Genomic DNA, 20,315 nt, shown 5'->3' with positions numbered 1-20,315 from the left:
ATGTGCAAAGAGACAAACCTTTACACGCTATCAAATATTGCCATCAAGTCATTCCTCAGCTGCCCACAGCAACGCATGGGTGAGTCCATCCAGGTTCAACCAGATGCTTCCCTACAGAATTTAAATAATTCATTTAAAAAAAAAAAGGTATTAAAATCTGAAAGGAATTTTGTGATCATTTAGCTTGCTCCAACTTGATATAAGATTTCAACCCAGAATCCCCAGTATAGCACAACTGCAGTTTCCAACCGAAAATACCTTTAAAAAAAAAAAAAAAAAAAAAAAAAGACGACATACTGTAAACCTCAGTAGAAACATTCTAGCCTAAAAAAAACCCAGAGAGTGAGCAACCTTTCCCTTTCTCTAGACAGGCTCAAAACATACTGAAAGAGCAACATAAGGCACTTTCACGCTATATTTTCATGCTACATAAATCAACTTTTTTCTTTAATTTATCTAAACCACCCAGATCAAACATAAGAAATCTTGGCAGAATCAGAGGATTATGGATATGAACTATTAGCAATCAGTTAAAAATTTCGTTTGCTTTTCTACCCATTGCTTATGTTTCATCTTATCAAGAAATTATTTTCCTTGTTTTTACAGCAAGAATATTTCAGAAAAGCAAGCTCCCAATTCCTCTGTGAATGTACATTTATGTAACATACAGCCTGAAACCTTCCCTAAGTAGTGGCATCTACTCAGGAGACAAAATAAGAGATCACAAGAGCAACAGGGCAGTTCTAAGGCAACTGACTGATCCCAACAGGACTAGCAGCCAGTAGTAGAGAATGGCTGAAAGAACTGGTGATGGGTCAAAGTACATTAAGTAACAAATTATATGGCATCCATATGATAATGAATCATTTCCAAGAAGATACATTGGTTTTTTTCAGTCAAATAGAGCAACCTGGATTATTTCCCCAACCCAATCCTCGAAACATTTTTTATGTAGTTAATCACTTGTCAGGAACATCGCAGCTTAGCAGCAGGAAAAAGGACATAATGCCAGATCACCAAACGACCTTTGGTAAAACCATCACACGACAACTCAGTCCAGGGAAGACGGAAATAATGTAAGGGTGTGGAAAGAGAACACCAGTTTGGAAACTACTCTTTCAATTTTTCTGGGAATATTATGATCAGTTTTGTCACAAGGATAACCAAAGGAATGATGATGATTGTTAAAAACCTGGAATTGGACTCTGTATTCAGACAGTCTCATAAATGTGTTGCCATCACTGAAAGCTACTAGCTGGGGAAAAACCCAACCAACCAACCAACCAACCAAAAATCAAACAACCAAACACAAACAAACAAAATACCCCACCAAAACAGAAAGCCAAGAAATCCTGGTTTTTTATAATTACAAGTCCCTAGGTAAAAGCCTGCCATTTAAGCTTGTATTAATTAGATATTGTTTAAAGTGTTAAAGGTTGTTCGTTTTGCTACATTCCATTCAAAAATTCCTATTAGAGTTTGTGTATTGTCGTGGTTTAACCCCAGCTAGCAACTAAGCACCACACAGCTGCTCGCTCACTCCCCCCCACCGGTGTAGAAGAGTAGAAGTGAGAAAACTCATGGGTTGAGATAAAGACAGTTTAATAGGTAAAGCAAAAGCTGCATGTGCAAGCAAAGCAAAGCAAGGAATTCATTCACTGCTTCCCATCGGCAGGCAGGTGTTCAGCCATCCCCAGGAAAGCAGGGCTCCATCACGCGTAACAGTTACTTGGGAAGACAAACGCCATCACTCCGAATGTCCCCCCCTTCCTTCTTCTTCCCCCAGCTTTATATACTGAGCATGACGTCATACGGTATGGCACAGCCCTTTGGCCAGGCTGGGTCAGCTGTCCTGGCTGTGCCCCCTCCCAGCTTCTTGTGCACCTGGCAGAGCATGGGAAGCTGAAAAGTCCTTGACTAGGGTAAACTCTACTCAGCAAGATCCAAAACATCAGTGTGTTATCAACATTATTCTCATCCTAAACCCAAAACACAGCACTATACTAGCTACTAAGAAGAAAATTAACTCTATCCCATCCGAAACCAGAACACGTATAAAATATCAGTACTCATCTTCAGCTTACCACATGGAACTGTAATGATTTCCTGTGCTGTAAATGCCATTGCTTCCATGTTTGCTCTTTTTAATGGGAAATTTGTTTTAATTCCATTGTATTGCAATAGGAGGGACAGGAAACCATGCAGCTTAAATTTCCTCCTCTTCTGAAAATCTTTCAAGTCTTTTTCACTCACACTCTCTCTGAAATGAGCAAGCAAGTAGATCCACCTTCAGAGTAGAGCTTCTCATTTGGAACCTCCTCTATTTTTTCTGTACCCATTTGGACAGGAGAACGGAACAGACACAGCATTTCACAGCAGCAGCTACACCTACTGCCAGCTATTAACGAGCACAGCATTTTTAATTCTCTTCAACTCAGAGATGATGCTGGATTTCAGGCAGTATAAATGGGTAAATGAGTCCAGGACTATCCAGGCTCCAGTAGCTGGGTTCTCTCCCTGACACTCTTTAGCTGTAGAGATGTACCTGATAAGTATGGCAAAGCACCAGAAATGAGACATCTCCTCAATCTTTATTTTCTTTCCAGTCATACATTTGCGTATACACGTGATGAAATGTTATCTGGAAGAATCACTCGGTGTGCAGATACTGCCTTAAGACTGTGCAGGGCCCCAGAACAGGACTGAACTTCTATTCTGGGTAGAGACTGTGCCTATTTGTTGTTTGCACAACAGCCAGGGCAGTGAGGCTGGGATCCCAGTCAGGGCCTCTTGACCTTTCACTGGCCATTTCACGTACCTTTCTAGCTGACACCACTTCTCCATATAATTGAAACGACGTCATCCTTTCCTTAACATCATAAACCAGTCAGGCAGGCGGTTTCTGGCACATAAGCCACACCAGATGGCAGGAAGAACCATTGGAAGTACTGCTCCTTGAAAAGAGGAGTAGTACTCCTCCTCAAACAACCCTGCATTAAAAATGGAAACGGCAGTAGGAACAGAAGCAAGGAGATAACTGGGAGAAAGGGAGCAGAGACAGAGGAGAAAAGGAGTTCCAGGACAAATTTCCCCATCTTACCTGCATGCATATGTAATTCAAGAGTTTTACTAAATAACTCAGCTGACATTTTTGGCTTGGTTTTAAGCAGACAATCCCTGGACAGATTCAGGAAAATACGGTCAATATATTACTTGATCACAACTTTGGATGGAGTGTATCCACGGTTGTATCATCTCCTTTTTAACTTTACCCTGTTACAGAGTCTTACATAGACAAGACTATAAAATGAAAAACTATTTAAAAAATCAAAGCTAGTTACTGTTTATTTCATAGAATAAAATCTGAAACCACAAAACCAAACCTTGCAAACCTTTGTATGTGAGTGAGGAATCATGCATGATTTACATTTTACAAGATTTACAAAAATTAGGAATATGAACTCCACCTTGGGGAATCTAGGATTTCCATAAATGGTAACTGATCTAGCCATTTTAGAAAGGAAATAAAATCAGTAGTAACTAATACATTGGTAAAGCTAAATTGTTTTTGACTTCCAGCACACACCCCACAAACCTACGCTACTTATTGAAAGGATGTAGGAGAGCAGTACCAACATGTGATCACCATAACAGCTATCCAGTGCTCCTATAAACCTTCAGAACGCATATAGGCAGCATTCCTCCCATTCCTCAGTGACTGTCATCCTGATAAGAAGGAAGTTTTGCCATAACCTTCAGCACCTCTCCCAGACAAACCCACCTGTGGCCAGCCAGAAAGCTGGCAGTTAACGCCAACCACGCTTTCCCTTTCCAGAGGCCTGCCCCCAGATTTTACCTGATTAAATCTTAGAATACGTAAACTGCAAGAACTACACACCTGGTTCTCCATGTTGTGTGAAATTGTGGGAACCGAAATTATATCATAAAAGTATTTTTTCCCCACGTGGTTCAAAGAGGATGAACCTAAATACAGACTTGTCATCTAGCCACTACCACTGTAGTTAAGTCCCTAGGAATACTTGAAAGCTGTTAGAATTAGAGAGATGTTTGCTGAATAGCTTGGAGAATCTCTGCATTAGCATAGTTTGAAATAAATCTGGTGCAGAAACTTCAAATCTTGGGAGACTGCTCAAGTGGATCTACTACATTTTGCTTCTTATTGCATCCATTTCTATTGTTCCATTTAATAATTAGTCAACCTTATCTCTTTTCTTAAGACCCACACTCACTCGTGTGGGTCATCAAATCGTGAGATCTGAAATCTCACACATTATACAATGGTTACAAAATAAAGTAACTGCTGTACATAACATTACGCACACACTGAAACTGGCTACTGCAGTATTTGTACGTGAAAGAATAGCTTTGGCTTAATTCTAATTGCATAACTTTATTAAAACAAGGCACATTTTATTTTATTACATTACATTTTACATTACATATTACACTACATTTCATTTTATTACATTACATTACAGGGTCGCATGTTCATTCCGTTCTATGTTGGTGACAAGATCCTTTGTGTCACTAGTTGCAGGAATTGCATCACTATTAAAATACAAATTGTTCTCAAAGCTGTCATTTGTTGACAAGCGATTCTTTCTTCTCTTGTAGAAGAGATAGCCTGCAAGGCCACTTCCAACTAGGATGAGGATGACAACAATAACGACAACTCCTGTTTTACTGTGGTTCAGAGTAGGAGCCTTCTTGTCCTTTGTCATTGCTGAAAACAAGTACAAAGAAATCAAGAGGGTGCTACATACTCTTTATCTGATTACTGGAAACAATTTCTTTAGAAAGCATGATGTTTTAAGCAAAAATGTTCCATTTGTTTCAAAATAATGAGAGACAAAGGTAGCAACATAAAATTAATTTATTTTAAAATGCTAACATTGCATGCTATATCACAAATTATTATTTTTTTAAATCTGCATTTGGACACTTAATGGAGTATATTGTATTCTACTAGGAAATAATGTGCCCCTAGGAAACAGATATGGTACTCAGGTATATCAGAAAATGTAAGCGACATAATACGGAACATGATTTGTTCTGTTTATGATCTTACATGAGACTAGTTTTTGTCTACTTGAAAGACAATATTCTTACCCTTTGTAGGCATTACAGCTGGTGGCATTTCAGCTGCTGGTGGCTTTTCAGTTGCTGGCATTTCAAAACATTGAAAAAGAATTATGTTATTAGATTATTCTGCTATTTATTTCTATATTATTTATTATTTATTTCTATATTTGGAACATACTGAAAATCATATTCAGAGAAATATATGGTAATACGTACCACTAAATACTGAAAACACTTGAGTTTAGTCCATACAAAGCTATATACACCTATCAAAAGGCATAGCACAATGGTCAATTGTATTCTGGTCTCATATGTAGGTATTTACATAAACTAACAGAAAAGAAGAAACATCAAAGAGCCCCATGGAGACAGATCCTGACGTGGGTGTAAAACCACAAGAAAATCTACACAGCATCTTCAGGACAGAGATGATAAAACATAATCCTCAATATAATTGCAAATTCTTGCAGTATTTGTTATCTTATATAAACATAGCAAGTGTAATAAACTTGGTTTGCCAAGAGACTTTAATGGCCTACCTACACAGACAATTGAAATCACTCATGAACTCCAAAGTGTTTTAGCACGTATCACATCCAAACTAAAATGTTTGTAGCTCATTTAAAATTTAATATCTGGACCACAAAATCTGGCTTGCTGGGAAAACTGGGCCATCATTTAAGGTGAACATCCGTATTTTGCCATGTGGACATAAAATCAGTCTGTAACTAAATCTTGAATCAATGCATTGTGTTTCATTCTGAAAAAGGTGAGCCCAGGAAGTTAAATTGTTTTACCAATTTCCCCACTTACATTGCTTGATTTCATTAATAATCCAACAATCCCGACTTCCAAAGATTTTCCAGAACTCTGCTGGAGTGTCTGTTAGCCCAGCTAGTTTTACATCTAGAGACAAACATTACGCTATATCTAGCTCTTCAAAGTAAAACCAGACATGATTATTTGGATGTTTCCAAGAGTTTCTATCAAGAAAAGTTTCTATTAATGCTATTTACAATAAAAAGCAGCTTGTTACTTGTCTGCACTACACCAGCATGCAAATCTGTGGAAAACACAGAAACTGGGAACTTTCTAGACTTGCACACTTTTCAAGTGCTTGCTGGAGGCATTGCGTGTTTGCTACATTACATGTCATGTCCAGTGCTGGGCTCCCCAGTCAAGAGACAGAGAGAGCTACTGGAGGGAGTCCAGTGAAGAGCCACTAAGATGATGAAGGGACTGGAACAACTCTTACATGAGAAAGGCTGAGAGGGCTGGAACTGTTTAGCCTAGAAGAGAAGGCTCAGGGGGGATCTTTTCAATGTATACAAATAACTGAAAGGAGGGTGTAAAGATGATGCAGCCAGGCTCCTTTCAGTGGTGCCCAGTGACAGGACCAGAGGCAGTGGGCACAAACTGAAACACAGGAGGTTCCCTCTGAACATCAGGAAACACTTCTGAGCTGCAAGGGTGACTGAGCACTGGCACAGGCTGCCCAGGGAGGTTGTGGTGTCTCCATCCTTGGAGATATTCAAAAGCCATCTGAACACGGTACAGGGCAACTGGCTCTAGGTGGCCCTGCTTGAGCAGGCGGGTTGGAACAGATGACCTCCAGAGGTCCCTACCAACCTCAACCATTCTGTGATTCTGTGAAGATAATGCTACCTTATGTCCAAAAGCACAGTGTAAAAAACAGTCTCAGAAATGTAACAAGGAATAGGAGGAAATAATTTACATTATGCAAATTTGGAAAATAGTCTTCTGGCTGCATTGCTTCATTTGGCTGGAAAATTTTTGGAATATAGTAACCTAGACACTTTTTCCTTGTTCCTCACCAAAAAATGTTGACTGACCAAGTTTTGTATAGCACTGATGATGCATATTATGCACATTACTGTTGGTTTTTAGTATAAGATGACTGCATGATAAACCTTTCAACAAGCAGTATATTTAGTGATATGAATCTGCTATTCCTGAAAAGTGAGAGTGAGATGCCATGAGCATAATATACCTAGTCACTATTTGTAGCAAAATCAGCTAGCACCTGTTGAACTGCTGAACAGCTCTTTAGAGTACCTCCTTACTTAAGAAATAAAGTTAGATTATTTATGGAATAGACTCACTACAGATTTTCAAATTACTAAGGTAAAAATTACCCCAAAAAGCAGAACAGAAAATAGCATCTACTCTACGGAAAGACTTCAGTCACAGGTTTGCATTTGCAGCCTCTTCAGAAAACAACAAACGTAACAAGCCATAGCAAGTGCAACTAAATAAAATCATGCTTCTAACACCCCATTTATTAGCCTATAGCTATTTAATACATCTTTTCAATTCTGAAAATGGAGCATTATCACAGCTTTGCAAAACTGTGCCAAGCCAAGCTGCATTTCTACAACAGTGTAGGATTCAATTGTGTCCTGTTCCTGAGTGCGCAACTATATCGTCCTTTCATTGACACTGGCATTTGGCTGACTCCATGGCACTCCAGCTCAGGAGGCTAGACTGGCTGAAGCTAATCCTAAAAAAAAATAACTAGCTTTCATCTGCTTCAGCTCCTTCAAACGTCTTCGTATCAAAACAGGTGAATACCAGTACCAGCACAAACAGATGAGTTGAACAGTCGAAAAGAAAGGGTGGCCATTGATTTTAACACTTGTTACCTACATCTATGACTATTCTGGATAGAGAATGAAAATAAAGTGCCTTTTTGTTTGTCAATCACAATGTAAAAAGACAGGTAAGTAGGCTCTGAATGGATGGTATGTCTGACAGTTCTGCAGTATTTCCTGTAGAAGATACAGTCATCATTCCAAGTATCTGAGTAAGTAAGAATAATTTTGCATGAGAGCGAATTTATAGAAAGGATAGCAGAATTTCTCTCATTTCCAGTCTTGTAGAGGAAGTGAGCATATTTCAGCTACTACATGCATTTCACCCTTCTCAGTAAACATTAGTAAGAGATTTTGATATTGCAATACATGCTGAAACAAATTATTAGGATGACTTTTAGGAACACATATGCACTAGATGTCCTTACTGTCAAATTTGCACATTCAGTTATTTCAGGACACTTCCAGTTTAGCACATTCAGACTATGCTATTTGCTTTGCTTTTCATTCATTCATCTTCTCAAAACAGGAGAACACAGAGACAAAGGTCCAAAACTGTTCATTAATTCACAATTCATAAATACTCAATTCACAGAAACATTACTTCATACTCAGAAAACGCATGCACATGAGACTTCCAGAGGTAAATAAGCAAAGGGTATTCCTCGGGCTGAGCAGAAGGGATACCCTAAGGAACATATTTTCAAATAGATGAGACAAATTTGTGTGTGCAAATCACAGTACTAACTTTGTGAGTACTCAACAATTATCAGTACAAAACAGGCAAACTTGTTAAGTATATACACTATGTACAGTTAAGATAGGAACACAATCTTTTTAAAGCAGTTCTGAAGGGACTTGAGCACTGATCAGCACTTCTGCTTTCTGACAAGAGATATTCTTTCTTTTCGTTGGCATGCAGATGTGCATCCCTTGGCATTTATAAAACCTCAAAGCACCCAGCTAAAATGCACTGTGTGTAACAGCCATCTACGAGTACTAGCACGCAAGAAGCATACTCCACACATAAAACAAATTCATAAATGCAGCACTTACTTTTTGGCTTTTTACAAACATAGCCTTTGTAGGAAGAGCAATAGATATTATTCCAGTACCCAGAGTTTGCGTACATTTCAACACAGTGCTCGTTTTGTTGAGGGGAAGGTTCTCCTACATTCCAGTTGACAAAATTCACTGCAGTGTTGTCTAGCCACAGCCATTCTCCTAATTGGAAAAACATTGAATATGGAAAAACAAGATAGTATTCATTTCCATCTTGACACCTCCTCCATATTTATTGCCTTCCTGAGACATCTACTTGTGGCCACTCTTGGAGACAGGCCACTAGACTATTTAGATTTTTGGTCTGACACATCATGTTGCCCTTAAGTTTCTATGCAAATGATACAACATCAATTTTTGGAAAATGGCAGGCCAATCTGGCTTATGATGTTACAAAGGCAAGAAAGTTTAAAGAAGTATCTCCCACAATTTATTGCAATGGTACAGTGTCAATTATTTATTCAGTTTATAGAAATTACTAATGTCAAAAGATAATTTATCTTCAACAGAATGCCCTTTATTTCAGTAATTTGTAGGGAGGTTTTGTATCAGTCTTTTCAGAGCCCCCACTGAAGTCTTTCTAAGTGCAGTTTTCTTCTGTTTGTTTTTCAGTTTCTGCTCCTTCCCACTGACTTTACACACACGATTTTCCTTTTAAAGATCTGCTTCAAAAATCTTGTGATCACTGTTGTTCAACTACGCTGGGACTTTCTGTCTCTTCCTTCCTGTTTCTTTTTTTCTTTCTTTCTTTTAATAGTACTATTTATTTAGAATAAATGTGCCCCTTGTGACTCTTAAGTTGTACTCAAACAAGCAAATTCTTAGACTCAGCATGAAAGCTATGTTTTGTTTTCTTATAAGATTCTTCATATTTTGGTTGTTTTGTTTCTTTTTTTTTAAATACCTGCCACCCTTTGTGTCAGGGCATGGCATCTGGATACAATCACTTTTCCAAAGATATGAAATTTAGTTATGCAGTTATGCTGAAATCACTGCAATCACTATCTAGTAATACAATGACATGTACTTGCTGAAGCAGCTCTTGTCTTTATGATCACTGTAAGAACTGTATTGTTCTGCACCTGCTCTAGAACCACTTCAAAAAACATTTCCTGTATCAATTAACCACAAGTAAATATCAACTTTTCTTTATGTGTTATGCTTATAAATCATTACTCTCTTCAAATTCTTTCCTCCTCTACTGAAAACTTCCCCTTTTCCTGGTTAAGATTCAAGTAATGTAACTGAATACTTGTCTTCTCCTCAACTGATTTGTCATTGAAGTGGTTGAGCAAGCAGTTGTAAAAAAAAACCTCCAAAACTCAAGAAAACCCCACCCCAAGTCACCTGAACCATTCTGCAGTCCTGCCTCTGACACTGTTACACTGGAGCTTTTAGTCTGAACAGCACAAGACTGAAGTAACTTTTAGGTCTATTACAAAGACAGAAATATCTATTTAATTGAATACTAACTATATTAATGAAAAAGTAATAATCAGCAAATTAAAGATTTAATTAAAGCATCCTGTTGCCTGTAGTCTCTTACCTCACCTTCCTTACAGTGAGGCAGAAAATAGAAAAACTTGTGATACACAATTCCAAAGACACATACAATTCCAGCTTCAAAGTGAAGCTGTTCTGAGGGCCAGCTGTAACTAAAGATGGGTGACTGGTCATTCCAGGATGGTGATTCCAAAGACTAGAGGTGATGTTAGCCATACCATTCTCTAGCTCAAAAATTGGAGTATCTCAATGACAAGCACATCAACCCAGGGCCTCTCCACATTTGAGAAGAACCATTTGACTTTGGCTCAACTCCCAGCACGTCCTGTCTGTACTCTGGTATATGCACCTTTGTGCCTTACTTAGTTGTGAATTACTTTTCTTGCTTTAAGATGAACTTTCTGTGCCTGGTCTTTCTGTTATATATTACTGATTATTGCTTGATTACAACTGACCAGCTTCCCCCATGATGATAATATAATACCTTTTCTAATTTCACTTTTTATGTACTACAGATGTAAAACATGACATTTTCAACACAGAAACAGTTTGCGACAATTATTCACCAAACAAAAAGATGTGAAAAGTAAAGAAATTACCATCCACATTTCTGTACATTCCTGTCCAAAAAGTTGATGTTTTCCCTTCAAGTGGTTCAATGGTGTATGCCAGAAAGTTGGCTTCGGCTGAGTCTTCAACAGATACCAAAGAGGCACCTGGAAGACACAGAGAAAAAAAAATGTCTTAAAGACCTAAGTTTCACAGTGGAAAGCATTCTCATTGTCCTGTCAAATGCCAGTCTTACTTTTGCCACTGATTTTCTGTGCCAAATTCCAAAAGACTTTGAAGTTCAAAACAGAAACTAACTCTGGATAATATCTTTTGAAGGTCTCTGGCATTGTTGCTGATATATTTCTTATCATTTCCATGACATTGCACTAGCATTTTGTCTATTTCCTCATCCACTGGGTGGATAGCAACATAACTGAAAAACAACTCTAGGCAAAACACAGCATGCCAAGATGTTATTGAGCATAAATTTCTACTGATGTGTTACTATTAAAAAAAAAAAAAACAACAAACAAAAAAACACGCTAAACAAAAAGTGTGTATAACTTCAGTCTGTACACCATATAACTTCGCATATTAATGATTAAATGCTTTCTGAGCCTTTGTATAGCTCGTGTACAGCACAGACTTTGCTGACTTTCTGAAGCACAGTCCTTAGTGTAACTCTTTAACCAGGTCTTGTTTATTTTCCTACATTCTCTTTGTAGCCATCAGAGAAAGAAAGATCATCTTGGTCATCTGTTGCCCAGTTAGTGTAGTACCCTGTTAGTCATCCACATAACACTAGGCATTCTGCCATAGTGATTTGTTCTGTGTGATGCTCTAGCAAAGTCAAGAAGTCACAGCATAGAGCCAGCAGACAGAATGAGCTAGACAACTTTGTATGGAGTGGCATTAAACACTGGAGAAAGTGCATCTTCAGTTCTCTTTAGTGGGGGGCTGGAATGCAGTCAACAGGTGTGGAGCAATAGCTGTGTTTGGCACTTGACTGTTTTGATTTGGCTGTTGAATTTTTGAAGGTATTTTTTTGCAGGTAAGGAAGGCACAGTTACAGAGATTGAAAATATAAAAGTCATTTGAATCACTGCTGAGCTACTGATAAATTCTACCATGGTTCATAATTCTGCTATGGGTAAGATACAATTGGAAAATGTCCAACTGCAAACAAAACCCAGAGTGCAAGCAGGGACAGCAGAATATAAGAGAACATAGAACGTTCCTCTTTTTTCACTGTAATCTTTACGTCTTCCTAATTGTTCCTCTTTTGCTGAATGGTATCAGATGTTTGGTTACTGTTAGGTTGTGTGATAAAAAGCTTCACTGCACATCCACAAGGGAGCACAGAAAGACAATGGCAGATGGGGGACCCCTTCCCTGGCTACTCCCAGGCCCATCACAGGAGCCATCAGCGCATCAAAGGCCAATCTCCACAAGCCCAGAGGAGCAAAACCGTACAATGGCAGGGCAAGAACCCAAATTATGGACTCAGAGGATGGGACATCCTGCTCAGGCCCCTCGTAGGGCTGTCACAGAACAGCCTTAGCCCTAGTGTCCAGGTGTGAAACCCATCAAGACAAATCAACATCAGAGTACCTTTCAGACTGAGGGGAGTTACCTACAGGTATGGGACACATGATGGGATACAGAAGAGCATTTCAGGATTGCACAAGACTTATTATGAGATGTTCAGGGAAGGAACCAAAAGCAGGGAAACGGATGGACCTAGATGATTTGGGAGGAAGAAGCATGAGAAAATACACAGATAAGGGGATAAAAAGACTGGTCATGTGTAAACAATTTGCTGGTCAGTACAGTTGTCTGGCCACACCTTGTGCCTGATCTGGGTGGAGAGTCCTATCCTCTTATTAAACTTTATTTCTAACTGTTTTCATGGGTGAAAGACTCTTCTACTCTATATGCATGTGTGTGCACGGGGGTCTAAGTACCAGCAGCTGGAGCAGGACCATGAGTCAGAGACCCTTGTGTCCGTGGTGCCAGCAACTGGAGCAAGTGCAGGTACACAAGTCAGTGTGTGATCACTAGGGAATATCAAGTTTGTCTAGCCAGCAAGTAGGTGAGACAGGTGTGTTTGTGCATCACCAACGGTGAGACCACAAGCTGAGCTAGCTATCAGAGGAACCATAAGGGCTGTGACTCTCTAAGGATGAGATCCACTGGTGTACGTGCATCTCTAAGGGAGATCAAGGAGGGAATGGCTACTGAGGGACCAGGGGAGTTCCAGCTAGCTCTGTATGTGTGTGTGTCCCTGTGTGTCTCTACAGGCGAGACCATGGGGGATTGACTACTGCAGGGACCAGTGTGTGTGCGTGTGGCAGGGATGGGGTCTGTACCAGCAACAGGAGCCAGGCTGGTGGCTGTGGGGGCTCATATTTCCAGGTCCCAGCAACTGAGGACACTGAGATCCATGGGCCAGCTACAGGGCAAACTGAGTGTCTGAGCCCAGCTGCTGGAGTGATTCACGTTGTACTTCTGTATATATTCCCACTAACAGACCTTCATCCTGATCAGCTGGAGAGGGGACTACAATAAGGGTGCTGGCGCAGATTGTGTGAGTGCTCTGTGTGTCTATCTGTGCTGATCTGTGTGGCCAGCCATGAATATACATATAGATGCGTTGTATATGTGTGTGTGCACCTACAAGGAACACGTTCTCAGCCTTGTCACTGGTTGGACTTGGCAGCATAGAGCCATGGCAGCCTTGCCTCTGCTGGGCTGCTGGATTCAGCCTGCCCTAACAATTACCATGAAAGATTAAGGGTAGCATTGAAAGGAAGGGGATGTCAGTGACATGAAGTGTTCAGTATACTAGCATTCAAATTTTAAATTCCACATAATGCCAGTCTTTTACCACACACGCTGAAACAAATGGTCAGTGTCTTTTTTCAGGACTCTTAGTTCAACAGAAAAAGGCAATTCTGATGTAACTTCAGATTCCAACAACAAAGATGTGGGACAGCTGCGGACAACCTGTCAGTGAGCGGAGGCACCTGCTATCACATGCAACATCATCGTTCAATTCCTCTCAAACTTCACCTTAAAACTCTTCCATTTATTTGCCCCACTCTGCTTATTGAAAGTCTGTTTCAGAAACTCAGTCCTCCAAAGAAAAGAAATGTTATTTTATTTCTCACACAAGCTTGTTCAAAATTGTAATCATTCCACTTAAAGCAGAGAACTGCAGATTACAGATAACAGCTGTTATGTGCACAGATGTCAAGGTCCTTTTGACTATGCATAACTAAGAACATACATTGCAGCTTTCAAAGACTGAGCATCTGTCGTGTCAACAAAAGAACTCGGGACTGTATGGAAATGGGTCACACTGCAACAATTGTCATAGTCTTAAAGACTGACCTACAGCAAGACTGTTGTATTATGGAGGCTTTTCTATATTAAAAAGTATATTATCAAGTATTTTCACCCAAATGTTATGGAAATGTTGATGTCGAGAATATAGCAAGATTTAAAGAACATATACCAAAACTTGAACCTTCCCTCAAATATACCAGTTTCTTGAACTGGAGCTGGCAATGTACTAGTTCATGAGAACCCAAAAATGAAACTGAGTACCAGCAGAAAGAGTGAGATTCTTCTTACCCAGCTCTAGGTGTCTATATTTGACACAGGTTTCACTGGTAGGTTTATTATCAGTGAAGACCTAATAAACCCAGTCAGTGGAGTTTAGGGTGCAATTCACCTGACCAAATGTCAATATATACTTCCAGTGAAGATAAATTTGTCTTCAGTTCTACTGACAGCATGAACAAGATCTCTGCATACTCTAATGGGAGGTTAGACACCCAAGTCACATTGCCACGAATGCTATAGACACCAATTCTATAGACACATGAAGTCTGGCATAATGAATCTTGTATCACTTTCCCAGAGAAGGAAGTTGCAAGAATGAAACAACACAACAACCCTAGTTTGCTAATATATTATCCAGCCTAGAGAGCTGTAACTTTCATTCCAGTGGCATAAAACTGCAATAATCAAGGGGCAAATTAGATCAGGAATACAAAACATATAAAATGCCACTAAAATAAGATTTAGTGACTGCTGTGGATGAGGCTGACTACCTCCTAGCAGGGTCAAAGGACAAAGCTTCTACTTTTGTGATCTCCATTCCAGGCCACACAGTTCCTCTAGTGTCTGTCCCACACACGAAAGACAGTAGACAGCTATTTTCCATCTCCTCCCAAATTAAGGCAATAATTGGATGCAACTGTCTTGTCCAACACTTGGACCATCCTTGAAATCACAAAAAAACATAGCACATGTTCGACTTTCCACAGAGGGGAGAAACAAGTCAGAAAGATGTGTTCTTTGATTAAGCAGGATACTTACCTAGTCGAAGACATTCTAAAGATGCCTGGGCCCAGTTTCTTGTAGATGAAGATTCAATGTAGTAGCAATGACCTCGGAAAGGGATCCAAGATTTGTGTCCTTCTGATTCAGGGCACTTTCCTGGAAGCTGAGGGGGCTCAGTGGGAGCTTGAACTGTTTAAAAAAAAATAAAAAAGCCCACAAAATTTAAAGAAACATCTTCTTATACATTCTTTTATCATGAATAGATTATTCTAACCAAATGTTGGAAAACTCACTCATGTCTTTAAAAAATGTAATCTTGGTAGCCTATACTGCTTACTACATCACAATAATGGGAAAAAGTCCTAAATCTATGAACAGAAAGTACTGCAACTGTAGTCTCAGGAAATCTAATTTAGCAAAGAATCCAGGCATACTTTTATTTTTTAACACATTCTTAAGTTCAGCTCAACTCTATTCACAAATGTATTTTCACACCTGACTGCTTTACTGAATTAGGGCCCATATAATCTTGGTCATATGCGCTGTGACCTAGTATCATGGAATGCAGAAGGCATTATCAGATGATAGTAACAGGAGTTTCAGGTCAAAAACATAAGAGAAGGCAGCCTGAAGAAGTATGCTTAAACATTTCTATACCACCTGTAGTTTGTTATTCAGTTACAAAAGGAAAATCTGGAAAGCTGTTAAAAGTAAACATTCCTTGTGACACCTTATAGCTTGGTCATTCAGCTCTTCCCCCTTCAACACACTACCCATGTGACTACTACCTAACATTCATTACTTTTTGATTTTTGAGGTTTTTGGTCTTGCATGCTTACTCAATAACAGAATAAACAGCAGAGTAACGTGAGTCTAAGCTTTGCAAAATATATCTAACATTATTAATGTAAAGTGATGGCTATTCACAGTCACACTATCTCTTTCCTAATATGTGTCAGCCCTCATTTTAAAGCAGCCCCATTCAACACAAGTAAATTTTAATGATCTCATCTATTTAGCTCTTGACATTAAAAAAAAGCATCTAAATATATATCAGCAGACCACCCAGCACAATGAACTCTAAAGAGAGAATCGTTGCAATTACAATGGTTAGATTCAAGTTCTTACCATCAGGTTTTTTGCAAACAGAGAAGTAACTTTCATTGCAGGATCCTGTCTTCCAGGCTCCAGCAATGTCTAGATAGACACAGCCTATCTTTTGCTTTGGCTCCCCTTCAGCCCATTTAGTATACTTCATTCTCCAGTTATCAATCCATTCATAACGCCCATTGGTCTAAGAACAAAACAAATAAACAGGAATGATTAAACATTAACCATTCCTTTGTCAATCAAATGTCCGTCTATGCAGCACCTTGTGCTAGAAGGTTTTTTTTTTAGAAATCAATAGTAAACACAAATGGCTCAAACTTTTAAATTTATGTAGTGACAAGCAGCTACTCATTGAGAAATACAGCAGCACAACAAACGCTTTTCAGCAAAAGGAAAAGCAGAGTAAGTGACATCAAATTAATTTTGAACTTAACAAAAATGTTCATTTGGGACTAATAGAAATTTCATTTAAAATAATTTGTCTGATGACTAATTTTTGTACTATCTGTTTCCCCCCAAATTTCATGAAATGTAGACTATTTTAACGTAGTGTATTTTAAAACTTCATCATTTCCCACCAAAGCTGGTGAACTCAATGAATCATCCTGTTGATTAAGTTAGGGGAATCTTTTGGTTTTTAGGAAGTGGTGTGTTATGTTCACTCATTTGTATTTCTTTGACGTGCTTAGCCAAATGGAGTGAATGTGGGACAAGTGTCTGTGCCAAGAAGAAAGGGTGGTGTATTTTAACATCCAGAAAGTATCAAAATATCACAGAACTAGGAGACGGGAGACAAATAAAATTAAATTAGGTAAACCAATTAATTATTTGGCTAACTATCCTCAAAAATGTTGAAAGAGTCATAGCAACAACACTTTATTCTACTTCTGAAAATTAGGTATTGTTATTTAGAATAAATGCTTTCCACTGCACATCTTAAGATATGTGGATTTTATCTCAAATACACCATATAAACAGAGAGATATTTCAAGATGTTAGCCTAAAATGTCTTGTTTGGAAGCACACAGAGTGTAATAGCACAGAAAAAGTGTGAAAAACGTGTAATATATGCAATTTAATCAGAATAATGGAAGAGGATGGATTCCTACCTGTAAATCTGAAAGCACATAAAAGTATTTAGGACCAAGATATAAACTAATAAGCTAAAGTAAAGCGAGATAATAAGACTTTTCAGTTCCTGATTTGTCCATTAGAGAAGCAGCATCATGTTCAATTAGTCTGATGTTCTTACCACATTACTGTTAAGACCAATCCACATAGGCACCCCATACTTTAATAACTTTAGCCACAGGAACGAATGACTGTAGGGGTCTAAGACGCTGGAAAGGTCAAATTGATCACGTTTGCAGTTTTTTCGTGCATCCTCCCATTTCATTTTGGTATGGATGAACAAATAACTACTGTTACCATAACGAATAATGCTGGATGGGGATGAACTTATAGAAGGCAGAAACTCAGCATCTGTAAAATAAAGGATGAAAGAAGACTCATATACTTGTTCCAAAGGGACTTATGATTTCACTGTGCTTGCAAATAGAATTAAACAAAAAGCCTTTTTTCTTGATTTCATATTTCCTGACTTTTGATCAGCATGGGTTAGATGCGCTATTCTTTAAGCCAGCATCAGTAGTAAAAATCAATTACAAAACTGTAGAAAGGAAAAGAGCTGCTTAAAGCAACCTCTGACAAGGAGTAAAGGAGCATTCTGTATAATACTCCAGAATAGTATTACTGAAATAGATTAGGATTACATTAGGTCACAATTTCTTTAATAAAATACTTTTTCATCAAAAGAAATGCTTTGCAGAGACTGTATTGTTTTCCAGGGATTTTTTTGCCAGAGAAAACGAAAACTCCACAACAGATTGGTCTTTAAAAATCAATCGGATATTTAAATCCAGGTTTTCACTGCTTTTTAATGTCCTTTTTGGAGGTGAATTAGCTCAAGTTCAGTGTGGGTGAGTTACATTCACACTCTAGACAGTTTATGCTACATGTACAAGCCAGTATTTTCCAGAACATGTTTTGAAAGCCAATGTGTTCAGAAAATGACAGACAAAATCATGGAACAAATATCATGTCAAGGGTCATACTAAACACAAAGATGCAGATACAAATTCCAGTTCAGGAAGTAGCAACATGGCAGTTAGAGTCAGCTGAGAGCACTGATGCTAACTGGACCCCTGATACATATGATCCTTGTGTTTCTGCCTGAAAAACATTTTGTGGATGTATCTTTGTTCAAAATGAAATGATGTTGAAATCCACACACCTAAGCGATTCCCTGAAAAACCATAAGGTTTGATTGTGTTTTAACTAAAAAGACAAGTACCTGCATTAATTTGGCATATGTATCCTCTGTTGTTATCACAACTCTCATCAGCCCACTTCCCTGCTTCCTTAACAGGATTGTTTCTCATGACAACACAATCAGCCTCGAGGCAAAAAGATATAAAATCAGTTACAAATAGCTAGAAGAAGCAAATACAAATCTTTTGTCCCTCTTTTACATCTTCAGACACAAGCGATGCTGTAGTTTTACTCTCATATCCTTGCAACATTTAATGGCATAAATTTTATGATGTGGAGGTTCTGCTCCTCTTGCACTTCACAAATGTCTTAATGTTGCTCTCTCTTGTGCAATATTGGGGTGAATAAGTAGACCAGAGAAATTCTGGTATTCTCATATCTCCAGGCATGGAGAGACGGAAAGCCACAGACAATTTAAAGAGAAGTGAAATCAACTGTTGTAGAAAAGACAGGTTAACTTTGCCCTAGAAAAAAACCTGGACCCTCAATGGGCAATGCAACATTTCTGACATATCAATCTCCTCAAATTTATTGTTGCAAGCTGTAATACTACACACAGCAAAATTAGAACTGCTCCTGCCCAAAGGCAGCCATTCATCTGTCAGTACCACCCTTACAGTGACATTTCAACTTCTCTGACATCAACATGATAGCTAGAACTTGTGTTAGCACATATGAAACAAACATTGATGAATGCAAAAGGCTGCATGTGTACAAATGGTTTTGTGCAATGAAGCATCCATATTTAGTTTATTCTATTTAATTCTTTGGTTTTGCTGTCCAGGAGGAGATGCACAGAGAAACACTTCATTTGTGAGTTAAATGCATTAAGATTTAAATCTTTCAAACTGAACAGTTGCATAGTATTTTGTATTAACTATGATAACTTATTTTTTGCTAAGGTCAAGTAAACTTAAAAATAAATCTGAAATGTATAAAATAGTGACTTTATAAGTTTTCACAGAAGACTTCACAGAAATCCTACTACTTTTCATAAAAAGACAAAAATATATATTGTTCCTCCCAGAAGTAACATTTTAAAGATGCTTTCTCTTTTGAATTCCGAATTCTCCCAAATTTTGTTCCTCCATTAGAGATAAGAAGCTGAGAGGTGCTACTCTCAAAAACAGCAAAAAGGACATTATACATAAAAATAACATTTCTACATTAAAAATGGCATTCAAGAGAAATAGAGGTAGTACTATAATGTGGTGTAGTTCCCTAGCACAGAACTATCTAAACACATAAGATGAGAGAGAGGAACTCTATGACCTATCAGATCAGTTTGTATGACAGAGAAATAAGGGAAGTGATTTTTTTTTTTTTAAATGAATGGCTGTCTTTTTATAGAAGCATGTCCTTTCTGCAAATGCAACTGACAGAATTTGCTTCTATGCAAGACATGGCTGTTTGAGGGAAATGTTTGTAAGTGCCCCTTGCAAGCCACATGCCAACTGAGAAACCTGCTAAGTTCAGGCACAACTGTGGTCAGAGGACTAGGAGGATGTGCTCATTCAGTATGCTTTTGGGGCAAATGCCATGAGGCAGGAATCCCACTGTCCTCTTTACCAGAGCCTACGAGACAATGCAGGGTGAACACAGAAGCAGTGTAGCCTTCAGGGACAGAGAGAATGGAAATCTGAAACCAGTCTGTATAAGTACTCCACAGATCCTGTCACCACCTAACACAGC

General features: G+C 38.6%; 1 protein-coding gene across 3 annotated transcripts in view; it reads right to left on the bottom strand.

Annotated features, from left to right (window-relative positions):
* Positions 1-3,327: 3,327 nt before the first annotated feature.
* The window catches only part of LOC104013315 (macrophage mannose receptor 1), a 66,834-nt gene continuing 49,846 nt past the window's right edge, over positions 3,328-20,315 (bottom strand). For all 3 annotated transcript variants that reach the window (XM_087776067.1, XM_009465804.2, XM_087776081.1), the window contains 8 exons: positions 18,646-18,748; positions 17,545-17,774; positions 16,311-16,476; positions 15,219-15,371; positions 10,880-10,996; positions 8,772-8,939; positions 5,131-5,184; positions 3,328-4,744 (listed from right to left, as the gene is read on the bottom strand). In XM_087776067.1, coding sequence (XP_087632193.1) covers positions 4,494-4,744; positions 5,131-5,184; positions 8,772-8,939; positions 10,880-10,996; positions 15,219-15,371; positions 16,311-16,476; positions 17,545-17,774; positions 18,646-18,748 — 1,242 coding nt within the window. In that variant the 3' untranslated portion in view covers positions 3,328-4,493. The remainder of the gene's footprint in view (positions 4,745-5,130; positions 5,185-8,771; positions 8,940-10,879; positions 10,997-15,218; positions 15,372-16,310; positions 16,477-17,544; positions 17,775-18,645; positions 18,749-20,315) is intronic.

The sequence above is a fragment of the Nipponia nippon genome, unplaced genomic scaffold, assembly GCF_047370975.1.
Source record: "Nipponia nippon isolate SJK-2023a ecotype South Korea unplaced genomic scaffold, ASM4737097v1 scaffold_1, whole genome shotgun sequence".
Classification (NCBI taxonomy): Eukaryota; Metazoa; Chordata; class Aves; order Pelecaniformes; family Threskiornithidae; genus Nipponia; species Nipponia nippon.
The sequence above is the reverse complement of the archived record's forward strand: the minus strand, read 5'-3'. Positions and strand labels throughout refer to the sequence as shown.